At 39.3% G+C, this 18,364-nt stretch overlaps 1 protein-coding gene across 1 annotated transcript in view; it reads left to right on the top strand.

Moving 5' to 3' along the window:
* The first annotated feature begins 575 nt into the window (after positions 1-575).
* The window catches only part of arid2 (AT rich interactive domain 2 (ARID, RFX-like)), a 35,842-nt gene continuing 18,053 nt past the window's right edge, over positions 576-18,364 (top strand). Inside the window, exons 1-5 of the mRNA XM_036517757.1 lie at positions 576-1,052; positions 1,175-1,268; positions 2,107-2,204; positions 14,888-15,021; positions 17,879-18,097. Of these exons, the coding sequence (XP_036373650.1) occupies positions 961-1,052; positions 1,175-1,268; positions 2,107-2,204; positions 14,888-15,021; positions 17,879-18,097 (637 nt within the window). The 5' untranslated portion in view covers positions 576-960. The remainder of the gene's footprint in view (positions 1,053-1,174; positions 1,269-2,106; positions 2,205-14,887; positions 15,022-17,878; positions 18,098-18,364) is intronic.

Raw genomic sequence — 18,364 nt, 5'->3', positions numbered from 1 at the left:
TATCACGCGTGGCTGTTGTCAAACGTCAAACTTTTCAGACATACTCTCCAGACATGCTACAGCATTTGTGTTAAAAACGATTCATGATTAAATTCACATAATTCCGTCACAGTTAATTTCACTAATTTATCAAGTATTATTAAATATACTAACAGACTGATATTTATTTCAGTGTGAGTGCAGCAGAAGAAGCCCATGGTAAATTACCATTATATAAAAAATCAACCGTTGTGAATTAAACTAGGCTATTTAGCGCCATTTGACACGAGATCACTGCACAGAGTGGGTTACCATACATTCCTGAAATCGTAACGAACAGAAAACTGAGGGTAAACTATTTTAAAATAGGTAGCAATAAAGTGTGGTCCAAATGGCTATCTCACCTAAAGGTTTGTATCTTATTCTTGTCAATCAAGCATTTAGTATTGTGTTCTGTTTGAAAGGGTTTGGGAAGTTTCAGATGAGCCCTAAAAAAGAAAACACTGTCTATTGTTCTATTAAACCGTTTCGGAGGGTGTAGTACCGCTGTTTCAGGTAGGGGGCGCTGCTACGACCCTCGGCCTTTGAATCTTTTTGTCTGAGAACTGGATCCCGCTGCCGCTTTACAGTGTGTGCGATTGCTTGGAGCCGCGTCTGTATCACACTGTCAAACCACTCCGAAACGAACACAATTGCAACCAAAACAATTCATTTACCATCTAGTACAATGACAATTTTAGTTCGCCTTCAAAATAGATCCTAATTCGGATTGTTTTTTTAAAGTTGTAGTAGGCTAAATCGGCTTCTGTTTTCTGTGTGCATATCAGTCATTAGCAAGCTAGCCATCGCGCTTTCTCTTATTTCTTTAACTTTTTTTAAACAGTCAGCCTCGCGAATGACTGAGCGCCGGCGGAGTATGGGATCCTTGGTGTCTTAGGAAGCGTATGAGTGGGGTTTTAACTGGTTTTAATTAATAAAAAAATGGCAAATTCGACGGGGAAAATTCAACCTGATCAGCGAAGGAAAGGACTGGCTTTCCTGGACGAGCTGCGGCAGTTTCACCAAAGCAGAGGGTGAGAGGGGGGCGTTTTAAACCTCAAAATACAACTTTAAAACCACGTTTAACTGCAAATGTGGAGAGTTTTATTCTCTCAAGGGGACATTCTTTCGTTAATAGTTCGTGTTTTCTTTTTAGATCACCGTTTAAGAAGATCCCCTTCGTGGGTGGGAAAGAGCTTGATCTTAATGCTCTCTATACCAGAGTCATTTCTTTAGGTGGATTTGCAAAGGTGAGTGAACTTAGCTAGATGTGGATTTCGCTTTGGTGGGTTTATACGTGGAGGTTTTCCACGAAAAAGCATAAATAAAGTAAGAAAGAGGAGGAGCATTTTTCTGAGGATATTTTGCCGGTTGTAAAAGAGCAGTAAAAGGCAGGTTTGCCGTTGGCCTTGTTAGCTTGCTAGCTGTGTGCAGTGTGATACAGTGCCGTTGAGAGTCTCTGCTGAAAGTCCCTGCGCTGACTGCTGATCTCAGTGCAGTTGGTGCAACTCAAAATTAGCGGGCATGTTTAACATCGATAATCGCCACAGAGCATGGGCTAGGAAATCCTCCTCACCACTGGAACAGCTTTTTCCTCAAGTTTTGGATGCAGACAAGCTACAAAGAAATGGCCAATTCGCCATAGCCATCTTGGGCTTCATGGCTGAAGACAAAATGTAGGCCTCATAACAGGCCTATATATTCAACTCTGTGAATATGAAAAAGCCTCCAAATTGTGACAGCTCTTTTTAGACCCGTAAAATTTTACCTGTTTTTACATGTCACTAGCATTTGTTTGATGAACGTTATTTAGCTACCTAGCCAGTTGACTTTCGCAGCTACCAAGTCAGCTTGCTACTAAAGTAAAGCGAGCTAGTTTTACTACCTAATTTAAACTGCCGATATAGCTTATTAGAATAGATCATTTTGTAGCGAAATGCTGTGAGCGGAATGACCATTCTTAGCTAGCTTGGTTTGACTGTTAATTTAGTCACGGGGTTTGAATAAATGAAAGCTTCTGCTCTGATCAGGCTTTCAGATAGTGTAGTATTTGTGAAAAATTTTAACAATTGGCTTTTTTTATTGTAGGTTTCTGACAAGAATCAGTGGTCCGAACTCGGCGAAGATTTTAATTTTCCCAGGAGTTGCTCCAACGCTGCTTTTGTTTTGAAACAGTATTACCTTCGGTAAGTTTCATGCTTTTGCGGCGTGAGGTGGCTTGTTCGCTGCATGTGGCCAATGTTTACAACTTTCAATGGGTTACCTACCCAGATGACATGCAGGACAAGACCGTGTAATAAATAGAAACGTTAGTAACACTAAACATTTTAAGTTTTCGGCTGATGCGCTGGGTGTACATTCAATGCGTTTGACAGAGATTGCAAATTATAGTTGTAACTCTAGGTACAACAGCTAAGAGTTGAGTATTGTTAATACCTAGAACATGTTACATGTACACTATAGCAGAGTCGAAGAAACTGTCTAGAAGGAAGCTGGTCATTGCTTGTCGTTTAAATAAAACCAAAACTGACGTCAACAGCAATATGGCCAAATCACAGCAGACTAACATGCTGTAAGGACTTTTTATCCTTATAACCTGAAAAAATGACAGTTTCACTGTGCGTGCCCACTTTAAGATTGCATCACGCCAGAGCCTTTTTCCCTCCAAAATGCTCCAGTGTTTCACTTTGTTGGATGCTGGTTGCTCAGGTGTTGTACAGGAATGACATTGCCATGCCACATTGTAGTACTACTGTTAGCATTGATCTAATCATGAATCACATCAGTTTTGACATAGCTCAGTTGGATAATGTAAATTTTAGTGCTTCTGCAGATAATTCCTTGAAGGTTCACTACCATGTGCTTGTCCTGACAGTTTTGGCAGAAATGTGACTTTTGTGTTAAACTGCCTGTGTTAAGACCACGTTTACTGCTGCTTGTGTGTCAGTAGGGATGTCCACAGCAACATTGCTACCCACTGATTAATTGGGTAAGATGACAGTGGTTCTGGTAGATGCTTTCCCTTTCCCTGCTTTTTAAAAAATGATTATTTTGTTAGGATTTTGGGTTGCACAAGAGCTATTAACTCAGCTTCAGCTGAACAGGTCATGGGAGTTGTATCATTTCATTGATTGAGTAATGATAGTTAAAGTGCATTTTGCACTGAAGTGACCTGTCCGTTGTTGAATGTCCAGCTTCCCTGTGAGTGTTCCCTTAGCAGTGGTTAACGCATCTGCTTGCTTAGTCAATAGTCTAAGACCGACTGCTCCCGGCTTGCCTTCGTTTTAGCTCCCTAGAACAAATCTGGAGAAGCATTGGTATGCTGGACAAACTAATCAGTGGTACCCTTGTTGTCGAATGGATGAATTATCAGCTAAGCCCACACTCCTTAAATCGTAATGCACATGGAATTACCTTTCAGCCTCTTCTGTTTCACACCACACACACACACAGTGCTGCAGCCTGCCTCACGCTGTGTGGCATAGACCCCCATCTAGTTCATATTCACTCATTCATATATTTATTGATGGAAATACTGATCACTAATTTGGATCACAATGCAAATGGTTGATGTGTAAAAATACAAAAATACAGTTTTATTCCATTATGCATGAAGAGCCAAAGAACCCTGTGTAAAATAATTAATCAACATTATTAATTTTCCTGCCTTAAAGTGACTGAGTTTAGATATTTGGGCAGTTAGTCATTATAGAGGTTCAGTTGGGAGTTGGCAGTGCTAAAGAAAGTGTGGCTTAATTATTTGAACATTGATCTGGGAAGAAATCGAATATCAAATTAATTGAAATGCCCATTCCACTTTGATGTTGACTGAAGGAGTTCATTTTGAAAATTTCTCAACTTGGTCCTGTTGTATTTGAGGCCATGCTGTACATTTGACATAGAGTAAGTTCCTCTTCTGTTGAATGGTCAGCAGTTGCAAGATTATTTGTAATTTTTGAATGAATTGGCCAGCCTATCTGGATGTCTTGCCCATAATTAGATTATGGCTGAATATGGATGGTATTGTCTGTGTGTGTCTTTCAGTGTGTGTGTGTGAAGAACATTTTTAGTACTTGCTTTGATAAGCACAATTGGATTCCAGTATGAATTTCATTTGATTTTTTTCAGTCAAAGTTCCAGTTGATGCTGGAGTCATTTTGTAGAAGTTAAATAAATGTGTTTGTTTTTAGCTGGTTTTAGCATCTGTAAATGTATCTTGAGGGTCATAAATGGGTGCTTCCTTTAGACAGCCTCCCCTTCTCAAACACCAAGCTATGTCATGACAAGTATAGGAGCTGTACTCATAAATTGTCTGTGCATATACAATAATCTGTAGAATATCCTATAAAATTCAACATAATAGTATATATTCCAAATATATATAATAATGTTTCCATTGTATAAAAGTGTATGTTTTCAAATTGTAACTTGTTTTACAGAGAGCTTTAGTTTGACACCGGGGTTATGGCTGCATTATGTATGTGTACAACTGAATTTAGTCTTTAAGAGTCTGGAAAGGCCAAAGTAATACAGAGAAACTACTTCAATGCACAGTGTTTAGAAAAAGAATTGATACAGATATGGGGTTTTCTCCTTCAGTGGTTCCCTCTTGTAGTATTATATGTACCAGCTCTCAAGAGCATCAGACAAAGTGGGTCTGACTACATAAAATGATCAATTATATATCCATATTAATCATAGACGAATAGAGTGGTTTTCACTGGATTTTGTGTTTTGGCAGATGTGCATTTGCAGAGAGCATGCAGAATCTCTCAGTAGCCAGTTCCTTTCCAAAGGGTTGGTGCGCAACTGCGCAAACTTCCAAGGCTTTTAGCTATGATACCTCCATAGTCAGTAGTGAATTTCTGCTTCTCAGGACAGGGATCCAATCTATTTGTACATGTTATTTTCCCTATGTCCATAGTTTAATGTTTTTCTTTGCTTTTTCCTATTACTGACAAGGTATCTAGCTTCTAAAATGCAGTGCTATTTAGTGGATTCCCTCCCTATTTTTTAGTTAAAATTGCCACAGCAAGTTTTGAATTTCACAAAATGGGGCATAATTTCAAGGGTTAAATGGCCTAAGACCCACCCCAATTTCAGTATTTTCTAGTTAGTGTAACTGTTCAGTATTTTGGGGGGAAAACTATACTAAAGTTTAAACCAAGCTGTTGTTAATGGAGATTACGTGTTTTTAAATAAATAGTATTGACACCCCCATTTCCAGATTTTTTTTTTTACCAAGAAGTAGTGGTAATAGAAGCAGCAGTCACAAACATACAGTGTAAATGAACTTTTACAAAACCAAGTCACCTGTTTACTTAGGTAGATTTCGAGTTAGGTCTCTCCCTAAGAAAAATCTTGCTTTCTTGCCAACTAGCCTATGAATTAATGAGCTCGTTAGGCAATTTAGGGAAAGCGGTTTGCTAAATTAGCTAACTGCCTAAAAATTAGTTAGATGGGCATTTAGGTGGTCCACAAGTTAGACAAATAGCTGCTGATTTAGCTAATAAGGTTTTTTGTGAGCCATCCGACCAAAATTACTATTGGTAGTCAATGATCATTGTGGCCTAAGAGTTGGCCATAGTTGGACATTGCTAGAGGGATAATAATAAACAAATGGTCTGAAAATAAAATTAGCTAGCTGGCAATCCAGCTATAGAGTTAGCCCCTGACTAGTTCGTGATCCAAAGGTTGACCACCTTACTATCTAATTAAGGAGCACACAGGCTGAAAATGGCAGTAGCTGTCATGTTATGAGTTATCTAGCTAACCACTGCCTGAAAATAGAATTGAGCCATGTGTTGGATGGCTAAATGGCCAGCTAGCTATATAGATAATACAAGTTAGATTGGAAGGTGATAAATAATGCAGTGTTGTTAAATACATAAATATGACTTAAAATGATAGGCACTGTATGTCAGCTGTGTTGGGCAGCAGTGTGATGTATTGATGGAGGAGCAGGACTTGTCACCCAAAGGCTTCTGGTTAAATTCCCTGCTGGGACACTGCTGGATAGTTTATAAGAACTACAACTTGTCTGACTTGCTCTGGATGCGAACCTCTTTTAAACAGTTAAATGTAATATAGCTAGTCTCCATATACTACCATGATGCCAGTCATCTCTTTTCTGCCTAGGGAAGAAAATGACTTTGATCATATGTGTCTGCTGCGCAAATATGAGGAGAGACCAATGGTGAGAAGCTTGAAAAGGGGGAGTAGAGTTTTTGTGATGATTTTATGTGGCAGAAAAACTAAGGAGGGAAAAAAACACTACAATGCGGAGGAAACTTAAACTGGTCCAAGTTTGGGAATTTGTGTTGAGCATCCAAGCTCTGTATGTTTAAATTAAGGTAGATGGTACAGAAGACTTCATTGAATCAGTCCTCATGGTTGTTGTGATTATTTCTGTAGGAAACCCCAAAAATGGCAGTGCTGTATTGGTATAATGTCCTACCAAAGTGTAACCTGATCCCATTGCCTCATTGCCTATAAAATTAGCAATCAAAATATGAAACAGAAATTTGTGCAGCAGGTCTGGAGTTTCTTAGCTCCTACATGTATTTTTAGTGTTTGCCATGTCATGTGTTGGGAATATCATTGTATTTCATTGATGAGCTCCAGATTCATGCCTACATCTTGTGTCAAAAAGAAAGATGTGCACTTTTCTTCCAAGTTGATGTAAATTAGAGGTGTTTGTTCTAGCCCTAATTACAATGGTCAAGATTTCAAATGATATGGCTGAAATTCCCATTTAGAAGGAAAAGGTAAAAAGGTAAGACTATCATTTTGTGTTGGGTTCTTGGGTGCGGAGTAATTTCTTTTCATTTTTCCACCCAGCTTTCTAAATACAGTAATAAGGAAAAGTTTATATTCTGCCCATTGTTAGTATTTTAAATGTATGTAATGTACTAACTCTTGAAGGGACAGTCTGTATGATGATGTCAAAATGGATTGGCATATTTGACTCAGGCCTTGATCTGGCTGAACATGCAGGGGGCCAAAGAGGAGAGGTATATATAAATGGCACTAAATCAGTGGAGAACGCTTGCTGCTCTGTGTTCTTACTGCTGCTGTTGGGAAGGCCCGTAAGTCATGTATTTTCATAGGATTATCTTGCTGATATTGACTGGTAATGAAGCCTGATTTTTCTGAATCCGTATACTTGCTGTAAGCCTAAGGTCAGCTTAGCTGGTGCCATTATTGAGTGTGATCATTAAGGGAAACGCAGTGTAAAGGAGCAGTTTTCCAAAAGTACTTGTGTTTTAGTGTGTGCACTGTGTTGTCTGTCTGGTCTGTGTCTGCTGGCACGTTCTCTGTTGAGCGTAGTAGTACCAGCTACGCATGGTACGCCTCTTTCTTTCTCTGCAGAAATATATGACTGGGAAACTAGTAAGGTGCAGTGCATTATAGGGTTGGTATCCCAAGCAGAATCTGCAAGCCATTTCCCAAGTGTATCTGATTATAGTATGCTACTGCTTCCAGTTGTCATGCCAAATCCAGAGCCTTGAAAAGTGCAGAGCTTGAATGATAATGAACATATTGGGGATAATCAATGCTGTCGTCAGTCAGTGAAAATGCATTAAAATTAGAAAAACGGACCAAAGTTTATGTAGCACAAAAAGTGTCAAGTTGGACAACCATAAAAAAAACGCTGAATGCCACCTTCACAGGTGCAGCCTTCTTCAATTGTATTATTTGTTTTTATGTATAGTCTGTGTATGTGTGTGTGTAATAGAATATTTGTAATGCCTTATTAGCCCCTGCTTACATAAAAATTGTGTATTCGGAAGTCATTTTTCCTACTTGAACAATTTAAACATTCTACTTTAATCTTAACACTGCACAGAATTTTTCTGTGTGGCCCTCAAATATGTGTCAACATTATGACTTCACTGTGTGCTATATTAAGAATTAATTATTTTAATTCTTTATTATAAGGCAGGAAAATAATCCAGTATGTACATGCTTTTACTGTTTGTGTTTCTTAATTGGGGTATGATATGGAAGGCACTGAATGCATGCTTGCACATCACATACATCTGTGTATGGCACTATATCAATTGAAATGGTGCTTCTAAATTGTAGCTGAGTAGAGTTTAACTCCACCACATTGGTGATGTCACGGGAACTAAGGCATCTCTGAGCTGCTGCTAGGCCCATAGCAGGAAGACGGACATTATTTCAGATTTTTAGCAGTGCCCCTTCAGCATGGTCTCCTCTATCAGTAAGTTTTCTCCTGTAACAGTATGAGATCATTCAAGAGTGCACTCTCCCACATCTGGAAAAACATGAGACTGTGTTGCAAAAAATTTGTACCAGAAGAGTGAAGGTCATATACCACAGGTAGTTTTTTTTTAGTTTTTTTTTACACCATAGTGTCTCACTAGTAAGTAATCCAAATCTCAGAATATCTTTTTTTTTTTTTTTTTTTTTTTTTGCTTTAATTTGTTCTGGTAGTACTGTAAAATCTACTTCCATACATTAGAGTGCTGTATTGGTTAACAAAGTGTCTGAAAATGGACCTCTTGTAACAAAGTTAACACTTTTCATAATAAAATTGTTTGTTTAAAATATCTCCAGAAATCATGGGAGGCAGTTCAAAGCAGTGTAGATAGTAGTAAGCAAGTAGTCAAGAAATGATGCTGTCTTACGTTATCAGAAGCAAACCAGTGGAGAGATTTGCAGATCTCCCTTTTTGTTACAAGTCATTAATTGCTTTTTGATTTATGATTTCTCATGAATAGCAGTGATTAAAGACACACTGGAATCCAAATGCACAGCTGATGTGACTGAGTCTTTCTTTAGCAAAATATAACAAACTAAATTACTTCAGGCCCTAGCGGTCGTGTACTAGGGAGAAATTAATAGTAATGTGGATTAAAGTTATTTGAGTTGCTGCAACAGACACCAACTTTTTAACTTTGTGCAGAAAAAAATAAAGAATTGGGTGCTGCATGCTGGTGACAGTAATAGTTGGAGTGTTAATGCATCTGAATGTGTTAGGCTTAACTAAATGTGTATTAAATAAGCTTTCCATAATGGAGACAAATTTGGTGCGTAAACCTCCTAATAGTAAACCTCCTGATGTCATAGAGAGCTAATCACATCACCATCTGTAAGTTAATGACACAGTGAAGCATGTATCATATTTCATAAGATTGAAAAGATAATGCTGTGTTGATGTTAATGTATAAACAATCCCGAGTAGCTGTGTCACACATTCCTAGGACAGGCTGGGTCATTCAGCCAAAACCCAGGTTCTTAGCTGTGGACAGTGACGGGGGAGTCCACAGCAGTGGAACATCACTGGCTTCATTCTCCCTGGGAAACACACAAGGCAGCTGTGGGTCACACAGGTGACCCCATGGAGACGTACCTGTCCTCTGCCATTTGCTGTCCTGTTGCACTGTGGGTATCAAAAATAGTTGGTGTGTGTGTGTTGGAGGATTGGATACCTTGCCCCCCCCCCCCTAGTCCTGTGTGTCGTGGTTAGACCAGTTCATGCACAATCGGCAGTTCCCATGTTAGGACAGAAAACTGGATTTCAGACAATCTTAGCTGTCAGTCTATGCCTTGTATTAGTTCATAGATGTCTACAAAGTTGGCAGTGTGCTGTAGCAGTAAAAAGGCCAATAGCATGCTGGGATATATAGCCAAAAGTATTGATTATAAATCTAAGGAGGTTATATTGATATTATACAATGCTTTAGTCAGACCTCACTTGGAATATTGTGTGCAGCTCTGGGCACCGCACTATAAGAAAGATATTGAGGTTCTGGAAGAAGTTCAAAGAAGGGCAACTAAATTGATTCCTGGCATGAAATATAAAAGCTACGAGGAAAGGCTCAAGTTACTTAACCTATTTGGACTTAACGAGAGGAGACTTAGGGGTGATTTAATAGAGGTTTTTAAATTTATATAAGGTAAACTACAATACATTTTTATGGTGAGTTCAGTCTGTGGAACAAGGAGATATAAATGGAAACTAGTGAAGAGTAAGTTCCGCACTGATGGAAGTATTATTTTACACAAAGACTTATCAAATGGAATAGGTTGCTAGGTCATGTAGTTGAGGCAGAGATCCTTGCTGTGTTCATGTCCAGACTTACAGATGTGGACAAATTTGTTGGTACCCTTCCACCAAAAAAGAAGAACCCACAGTTTTCTCTGAAATAACTTGAAACTGACAAAAGTAATTGTCATAAAGCATTGTTTATTCCATATTTAATAAAAATCAGACTATGCTTTTGATATTTAATTCAACAGAATATTTTAAATAATAAAACAAATGAAAATGGCACGGACAAAAATGATGGGACCCTTAACCTAATGTTTTGTTGCACAACCTTTAGAGGCAATCACTGCAAACAAGCGATTTCTGTAGCTCTCAATGAGACTTATGCACCTGTCAACAGGTATTTTGGCCCACTCTTCCTTAGCAAACTGCTCCAGCTGTCTCAGGTTTGAAGGGTGCCTTCTCCAGACTGCATGTTTCAGCTCTTGCCATAGATGTTCAATAGGATTCAGATCAGGGCTCACAGAGGGCCACTTCAGAATAGTCCAATGTTTTGTTCTTAGCCATTCTTGTGTGCTTTTAGCTGTGTGTTTTGGGTCATTATCCTGTTGGAGGACCCATGACCTGTGACTGAGACAGAGCTTTCTGACACTGGGCAGTACGTTTTGCTCCAGAATGCCTTGATAGTCTTGAGATTTCATTGTGCCCTGCACAGACTCAAGGCACCCCGTGCCAGACGCACCAAAGCAACCCCAAAACATAACCGAGCCTCCTCCATGTTTCACAGTAGGTATGGTGTTCTTTTCTTTGAAAGCTTCATTTTTTTGTCTGTGAACATAGAGCTGCTGTGACTTACCAAAAAGCTCCAATTTTGTCTCATCTGTCCAAAGGACATTCTCCCAGAACCATTGTGGCTTGTCAATATGCATTTTAGCAAAATCCAGTCTGGCTTTTTTATGTTTTTCTTTCAACAGTGGAGTCCTCCTGGGTCGTCTTCCATTGAGCCCACTGTTGCTCAAAAAACGACGGATGGTGCGATCAGACACTGATGTACCTTGACCTTGGAGTTCAGCTTGTATCTCTTTGGAAGTTTTCCTTGGATCTTTGTCTACCATTCGCAGCTTTGGATTCTCTTTAATTGTAATGGCGAGCTTAGTTGGGTAGAATGGTCTATTCTTGTAATAATATGTTCTTATGTTTTGTTCTAACAGCTCAGAAATGGGAGATGGATTTGATCATTTTCACCAGTGTAGTGTAGAACTCCAGAGATGTCTGCGTTAATTTATATTACTGTGAATGAATATAAAATTTTTCTTGGAATACATGCCAAAATTCAGGGTGTAGCTGTAGTGTTATTACTTAATTTTTAATATTTCTCACAATTTACAATTGTTATTATATTTGAAGTATACCTTATTTAGAATACATCTTATTTGATTTGTTTTTCCAGAGAGGAAGCCACTTTGAAATGTGTGTTTGTAGGATGAATGGCCGGGGTTTTCATACATATAATCATGTAATTACCTGAACTTCCAGGATACTGCTGAATAGAAGCACATTCAAGTGTTAAATGACTGAGTAGGTGTTTATGTGGAGTTGTCTGATTCTGTCCAATGCAACAGGCAAATAGTTGTAGCCTGGGTTCTTGCTTTTTCCCAGGTTCGTACTGAGTAAGGCTCATTTGTTTTACCAGCTTGTCTTAACATTAATGCCCTCAAAGAATCTTGAACGGGGTAGATGTCTCCGTAGTCCTAAATCGCCATAGTTTTGAGTCCAGAAACAGCACCTGGATGACCCTGAAGAATACACAGCCTCATGAGAGAGCATCAGCCTATTTCTCACACAGCACTGAAGTCCAGAGAAGCTCTATAGGGTGCAGTGTAGCCCCCTGTAGGCCATAATAACCAATGAGAAGCAGCCATTGTCACAAGTCATTTTTTAGTAATTTCTTTACTTTGATTTGTCATCATCCTTTTTCTTGCCAGATCTCTGGTAAATATTTAGCTTCTGGGATAGGTAACAGCTTGGCTAATAAGCAAATTGATTAGTGAATTCTGTCAATGTTTCCTTTAGTTTTGTATAATAATGCAAGAAAAGCATTTTCATATTTTACTTGAAACTGCTAAGCTGTGCATATTAAGCATGGAAGTACCAATCTGCAGAAGTTCAGCTTGTTTCACAGGGTTTTCAGAGGAACCCTATTGTAATTGTTAGTTATACATCTGCCATGGGAGTCTATGGCAGCCCATAGATCCGTTCATACACTTTTTATGAAATTTGGCACACTCACAGAGAACAGTCCCAGCTGTCCACTCACCAATTTTGGGGTCAGTCAATCAAGCCCTCTTAACGCCACCATTAGGTCAAAGTTCAGCTGACATTTTTGGCCATAACATGTTGGAATTTTTTCAAAATTGTTTTCCTAGATTCTTTAAGTCAAGCCGAGTCCAATGTCAAAGTCCGCCATATTAGATTTTCCGCCATTTTGAATTTTTACAAAAACTGTTTTTGCTACTCCTCCTACAAATGTCCAATCTTTACCAAACTTGATACATATCATCTTCAGACCATGCCTCACAAAAGTTATCCAAATATTTTAGATATTCGTAAGTGTTTGTCCATAACATGCAAATGAGTTTGACAGCGAAGACACCAAACAGGAAGTGAGGTCATATCTCTGCAATGCTTTTGTGTCTTCACACCAAACTTGGTATATGGACTTCCTACACAGTCCTGAGAGTGTCCAAGAAGTTTTGTGTCATTTCCCCACTAGGTGGTGCTATAACTAAAACAGTTGAATTTCTGCTCATAACTTTTCATGTCTTTAGCTTAGAATTATGATTCTTTTTTCTTTTGATTCCTTGGGTCATGTCAAGTTGAACAGATATTTGGTTGTCCGCCATTTTGAATGTTAATGAAAACAGTCTTTTCTACTCGTCCCACAAATTTTCTCTAGTCTTCTCAAAAATTGAGCCAGAACATATTGAGACCATGCCACACAAAAGTTATCCATGATTTTATGTTTATGGAAAGCATTCGCCAGTAATGTGTGAACAAAGTCAACAGCGAAGACGCCAAACAGGTAGTGAGGCCATATGTAAACAGTGCTTTTGTGTATTGACACCAAATTGGGTGCCTCTGTTTGCGACTATGCCCTGAGGGTTCCCAAGTGTTTGTGATGTTTGACCACTAGGTGGCGCTATAAAACATATTGCATATAATTTGTATTGTAGTTATATTTTAACATAGCTTTTGAATTGCATGGCCTAAAATCATAATTCTTTCTTCTGATTCCCTCAGTAATGCCAAGTTCAGCACACTTAATGGTTTGAATGTCTGCCTTATTGTAAAACAGGCCCTCATTGTGCTTGGCCCCTGTATCGCTGCTTGCAGCTATGTTTTGTTTTTTTTGTTCCATTGTTTTCGACCATTATCCTTACCATATTTGTGAAAGAAAGCTAGCAACACTTATTGTACTTACAGTAAAAAGTCTATTCATTTCACCAAATAACATGTTTGAGATTTAATGAAAATATATGTGGTTTACCTTAATTTGTACACATAAGAAGAATAAACATGTTGAAATACATATGTAATTATTTTGAAAATGCAACCAAAGGACATAAAGGAGACAGACATTTATTTCAACTGCAAATGTTGTAGCTCTCTTTTGAACACTTCACTTTCCTAGCTTTGTTGGCCCTGTGGTACCTTTGGAGAAGGTATTGGTGGTGAAACTTATTATGTTTGAATCAGAGCACAGTGAAATATGACATGATAGTTAAACTGTTTCACCAGTATTCATTTGTGGAGTAAAACTGGACGGGTCCTAAGAGTTTCTGGTTGGTGTTTGTGTTTATTTCAGTCGCTAGCAAAGCTGTATGAAAAAAATGCATTGACCAGCGGTTTTCATCAGAAAAAGACGTTACGTGTGAACACAGCCTAACTTCCTTTAGCTGCCAAGCCACGTTAGATACTAACGTTAGTTCAGTCGATGTATCTTTATGTAACGTCAACTAACTAGCTTTGCTGGCTAACGTAACTTAATTCAGTCCATGAATATTTATGTAAGTTAGGTTAGCAATTTCTTTAGTTGTGAAATTGGCTACATTAGTTATCTTCTCTCTATCTGCTATTGCTGTTGTTAACATCCACAAGAATTACTCCCTAACATTTATTTGTTAAGGCTTACTTTATCGATGGCTTGTAACTTGCTTATCCGAGTCGATGGTTGTAACTACCATCCCAAGTTGATGGTACAGAGAAATATCCAATCAGCTGTTTGATTAGCTTGGCGATGGGCATCTGTCACTCACACATCACAAACACATTTGTCCAAACATTGATTGTTGTTTGGCAGGTCATTTCTGTTCCCAGCTTACCTTTTCAAGCCACCTTTCCGTTTTTTTTTTTTTTTGTCAGTGCATAGAACTCTGACCGTTGTTTTTACATTCATTCTGATATGACACCTAAATGCCTTTTTACATTCATTTGGCTTAAGGCACTGATTCTTAGTCCTACTCCTGGGGCCCCCCTGCTCTGCACGTTTTCCATCTTTCCCTGCTCTACCTACCTGACTGACCTCATCAGTGGCACTTTTGATTAACTGAGCACATCTGATAGAGCATGTTAATCACACTGATTTCAATCAGGTGTGTTTGGAGCAAGGATAGATAGAAGATATGCAGGACAGGGGGGCTCCAGGAGTAGGATTGAGAAATACTGGAAGCCTTAAAGCGCTTTGCAAAAACACTTAGGCGCAGCGCCTAAGCCTTTCTATGGTAGGGAAAACCTTGTTTCAGTGTGCGCTTGAGTATGTTTTATATCAGCTCTTTGTCTGTCTCTCCTCAGCTATTTAGAAAAATATGAAAAGGTCCACCACTTTGGGGAGGATGAGGAGGAGGTACAGCCAGGAAATCCCAAACCGTCTCTTCCAATTGGTGCAATCCCCTGCTCCTACAACTACCAGCAACACACTGTATCAGGTAAAGCAACTTCCCCCATTCCGGATAAGAGCAGCTGTCCTGTGGAGGACATGTCCATTGGAGTTATTCAGACAAAGTCTTGGGCTGCTGTCCTGCATGTCCCAGCTCTCTCTAGTATGCTGGTGCTCCCAGGGCTGGGCCCAGCATCACAATGCCTACAGCCAAGTGCGGGAATGACTTTGCAAGTAGTGTGAGTTTTTAAAAAAATATATTTCCACAAGTCGTTTTGATAGAGGATTTGCATTGTTTGGTCTGGAGGCCTTATTTCATTATTTATGTGAGTGAGCTGTTCCTGATAGGTTTACCTTAAAGATGGTACTTTGCATGAGGGTTGGTGTTAAAGGAGCAGGGATGCGGCTCTGAAAGGTTACCGGTTAGTGTGGGTGCAGAGTTGTGCTTCTACTTCAGCATGGTCTGCTTCAGTAGATTTCTTTCTGTGTGAATGCTTAACCCTTTTGTATGTACAGTCACACCGGTGTGATTAGCTTATTCACACGTACTGTGAAACCAGTGTGATTAGAACACGAGACACGAGAAAAATTTGAGTTAGCTTTGAGGAAACGGTAATTTAACATTACAAAGTATAGCAAATGTGTTGGTGAAATCTATGAGAAGCTTAATAATGCTAATGAAAACATAATGAACCATGTAACGTAACATAGGCGCTACATATCAGAAATCACGTACAAAGGGTTAATGCTACAGTGTTATATATATGTGTTGTTATGTTAGCACTGTAAGGCTAATGTGTTGTAAGAATGCTTAATACATATAGTGTTAGCACTGTAAGGCACCCTTCATAAGTAATTTCTTTAGGCCATGAATAACTGTCTTTTCATCTTGTGTCCACCACTACACTGCACTAGACTGTACTGTGTATGAGGGCATTCCTAGTAATCAGCAGTTACTTTGTGATCCATGTGATCATTGCTGATAGGCATCAGGACTGGTCCTGGTCTTTGATGCATCTATGAGATCACTGCTAACTGGACGACTGACCTTGCCCCTTGACACATTACATTACAGGACATTCATTTAACAGATGATCTTTTCCAGAGCAACATCCAGCACAAGAGAGCAGAAGTGACATCTGTGAGATCACTTCTGATTGGCTAGAGGACTGGTCTTGTCTGGTCACCCAAAAACGGCTCACAGTTTCCATTGCACAAGTAGTGTGGAGAGGTGTGAGACCTCTTGAGATTCAGATGTGGCTGATGCTTTCCCTTCAGCAGTCTGTATTTTTTAGCTTTAGGATGAGAGTTTACCCTTTCTTATCCAGAAGTTAGAAAATAGCCTTGTGTTTAGCATACTACAGTATTTGTTAAGACAAACTGAGATTAGCACCATCAGTGTGTGGATTCCCTGCTATATTCATATGAAGAGACAGCTAAAACTTGACTCTTAAATTCAGGAGGGAAACAGTTTTGTATGGAGGGAAAGAAGTCATTCATTAATAAAAGTGCTTGTTTTCCTTAGTGATGATTATTTGTGTTTAATGATTTATGGGAGCTGTTCTTGAAGGTTTTGATATTTGAATTTTCAGCTGAATAGTTTAATTGTGAGTTTTAGGTTACTTTTTACTAGTAGGTTTTAAAAACTCTGAAGTTATTTCACAAATCTGCTGACAGTGTCTGACATGGATCCCAGAGTAGGTGTGCTCTCACTTCCTTATAGGTCCTTTACCATTTGTTTCATTTGACTTGGGCATAGTTGTCGTTAAGATCTGTATTTTTCTGAATGATTTCCCATTACATTTAATGAATGTTCTCTGTTGGTTTTCTTGGTGATGTCACAATGGAGGTTTCATGGAGGGAAAAAATACTGATTGCTTCAAAGAATTATGTGAAATGTCTTAGAAAATTAGAAATATACTGTATGCTGTTGTGTGCTGAATCAGGAATATGCAGGAAAATGTCATTTGTTGACCATTGTGTTGGCAGATATTTAAAGTGAAACATTGACAGTTGAGAGTTCAGTGCATTTTAATTTTTAGGACAGTTGGCCTGTGTGGTTTTGCTATAGACTTATTTTGTACTGTTCAAGCTGTCCCAGCATTTGGAACGGGACGTGACACAAGTTTGAATTCTCTGCTGAAAGCACAACTCGAACACAATTCGTAATTTGATTGGTAGTAAAGTCATACGCAGTGCATGGCTTAAAATAAGTAAATTGGCCTGGGAAAAGCATTCCTTATATTCAGTGCTGTTTTCTGTTTGTTCTGAAATTATGGTCAAACTGTCTTAAACCAAACACAACGGATTAATTGTGAAGTGTGTAAATGGTAGGGCATGAAGCTAGTAGAGGAAAACGCCAAGAGCTGAGCTGAAGAGCGTGAGTAAAGTGGTTCCTCTGATGGGACATGCTCTGTTTGGGGCAGTGTTGGTGCTCTGGAGATGGAGAGATGTTTCAGAAAGGCTCACCAGTGCCTCTGAGTGCAGAGAGAGTTCCACAGAGAAATGAGATGGTCTGGAACCCCCTGTTCACCAATAGAAGGTACGAAGCCGGCTGGCTGTCAGATGCCTGCACTGTGAGGTCAGGTCAGGTCTGGCAGCTGGCCAGCGATCACTTGCTCTCCCAGACTAGGCCCCTGTGACTGAGTGGGGCCAATTTTCAATTTCTTTTGTGTTCAGTGCAAGTGCATAAGGGATTTTGCTTCATCTTGTATATTGTAGAAGCGATTCAAATGTTCTGGTAGCTCCCGATATGAGTGAAGGTCAGGTTTAGTGTCATCTCAGGAGATATTGTTTAGGCTGCCAGTCTCTGTCCGGATTAAGATTCTTTTCTGCCAAAAAAAATCATGTCTGTGTTTGCTTCCCCTAAGCCAATGTGTTAATTAAGAGTGGGCGTTTTTCCCCAGATTATCTTCGCCAAAGCTACGGGCTGTCCATGGAGTTTGCCCCGCCATGTGACTACAACAAACTGGTGCTGTCCCTGCTGTCGGGCCTCCCAAATGAAGTGGACTTCGCTATCAATGTTTGCACCCTCCTCTCAAATGAGAGCAAGCACATCATGCAGCTGGAGAAGGAGCCCAAACTGGTCACGCTGCTGCTGGCCCATGCTGGAGTCTTCGAAGACTGTACGTCTGGCTTGCCTCCCCCTACAGCGCCACCCTAAGGCCGAGCTTTGAGCCTCTTTGTGTTTACTCTTACTGTCTCAGCTCGAGAAGTGGTCCCTTGGTTTTTTGTTTTGAATAGCCATAATTCCAAATTTTGCGTAATCAGAAAATGACTAAATATTTTGTGGTTCAAAAATTATAACACAAAATAAAATTACTCTGTGGGATATAAAAGAAAACTGGCTAGAATGTAATTTGAATTTTTTTCCCAAAAATAACATTAGTGGA

Source organism: Megalops cyprinoides, chromosome 23, assembly GCF_013368585.1.
Source record: "Megalops cyprinoides isolate fMegCyp1 chromosome 23, fMegCyp1.pri, whole genome shotgun sequence".
Taxonomy (NCBI): Eukaryota; Metazoa; Chordata; class Actinopteri; order Elopiformes; family Megalopidae; genus Megalops; species Megalops cyprinoides.
The sequence above is the reverse complement of the archived record's forward strand: the minus strand, read 5'-3'. Positions and strand labels throughout refer to the sequence as shown.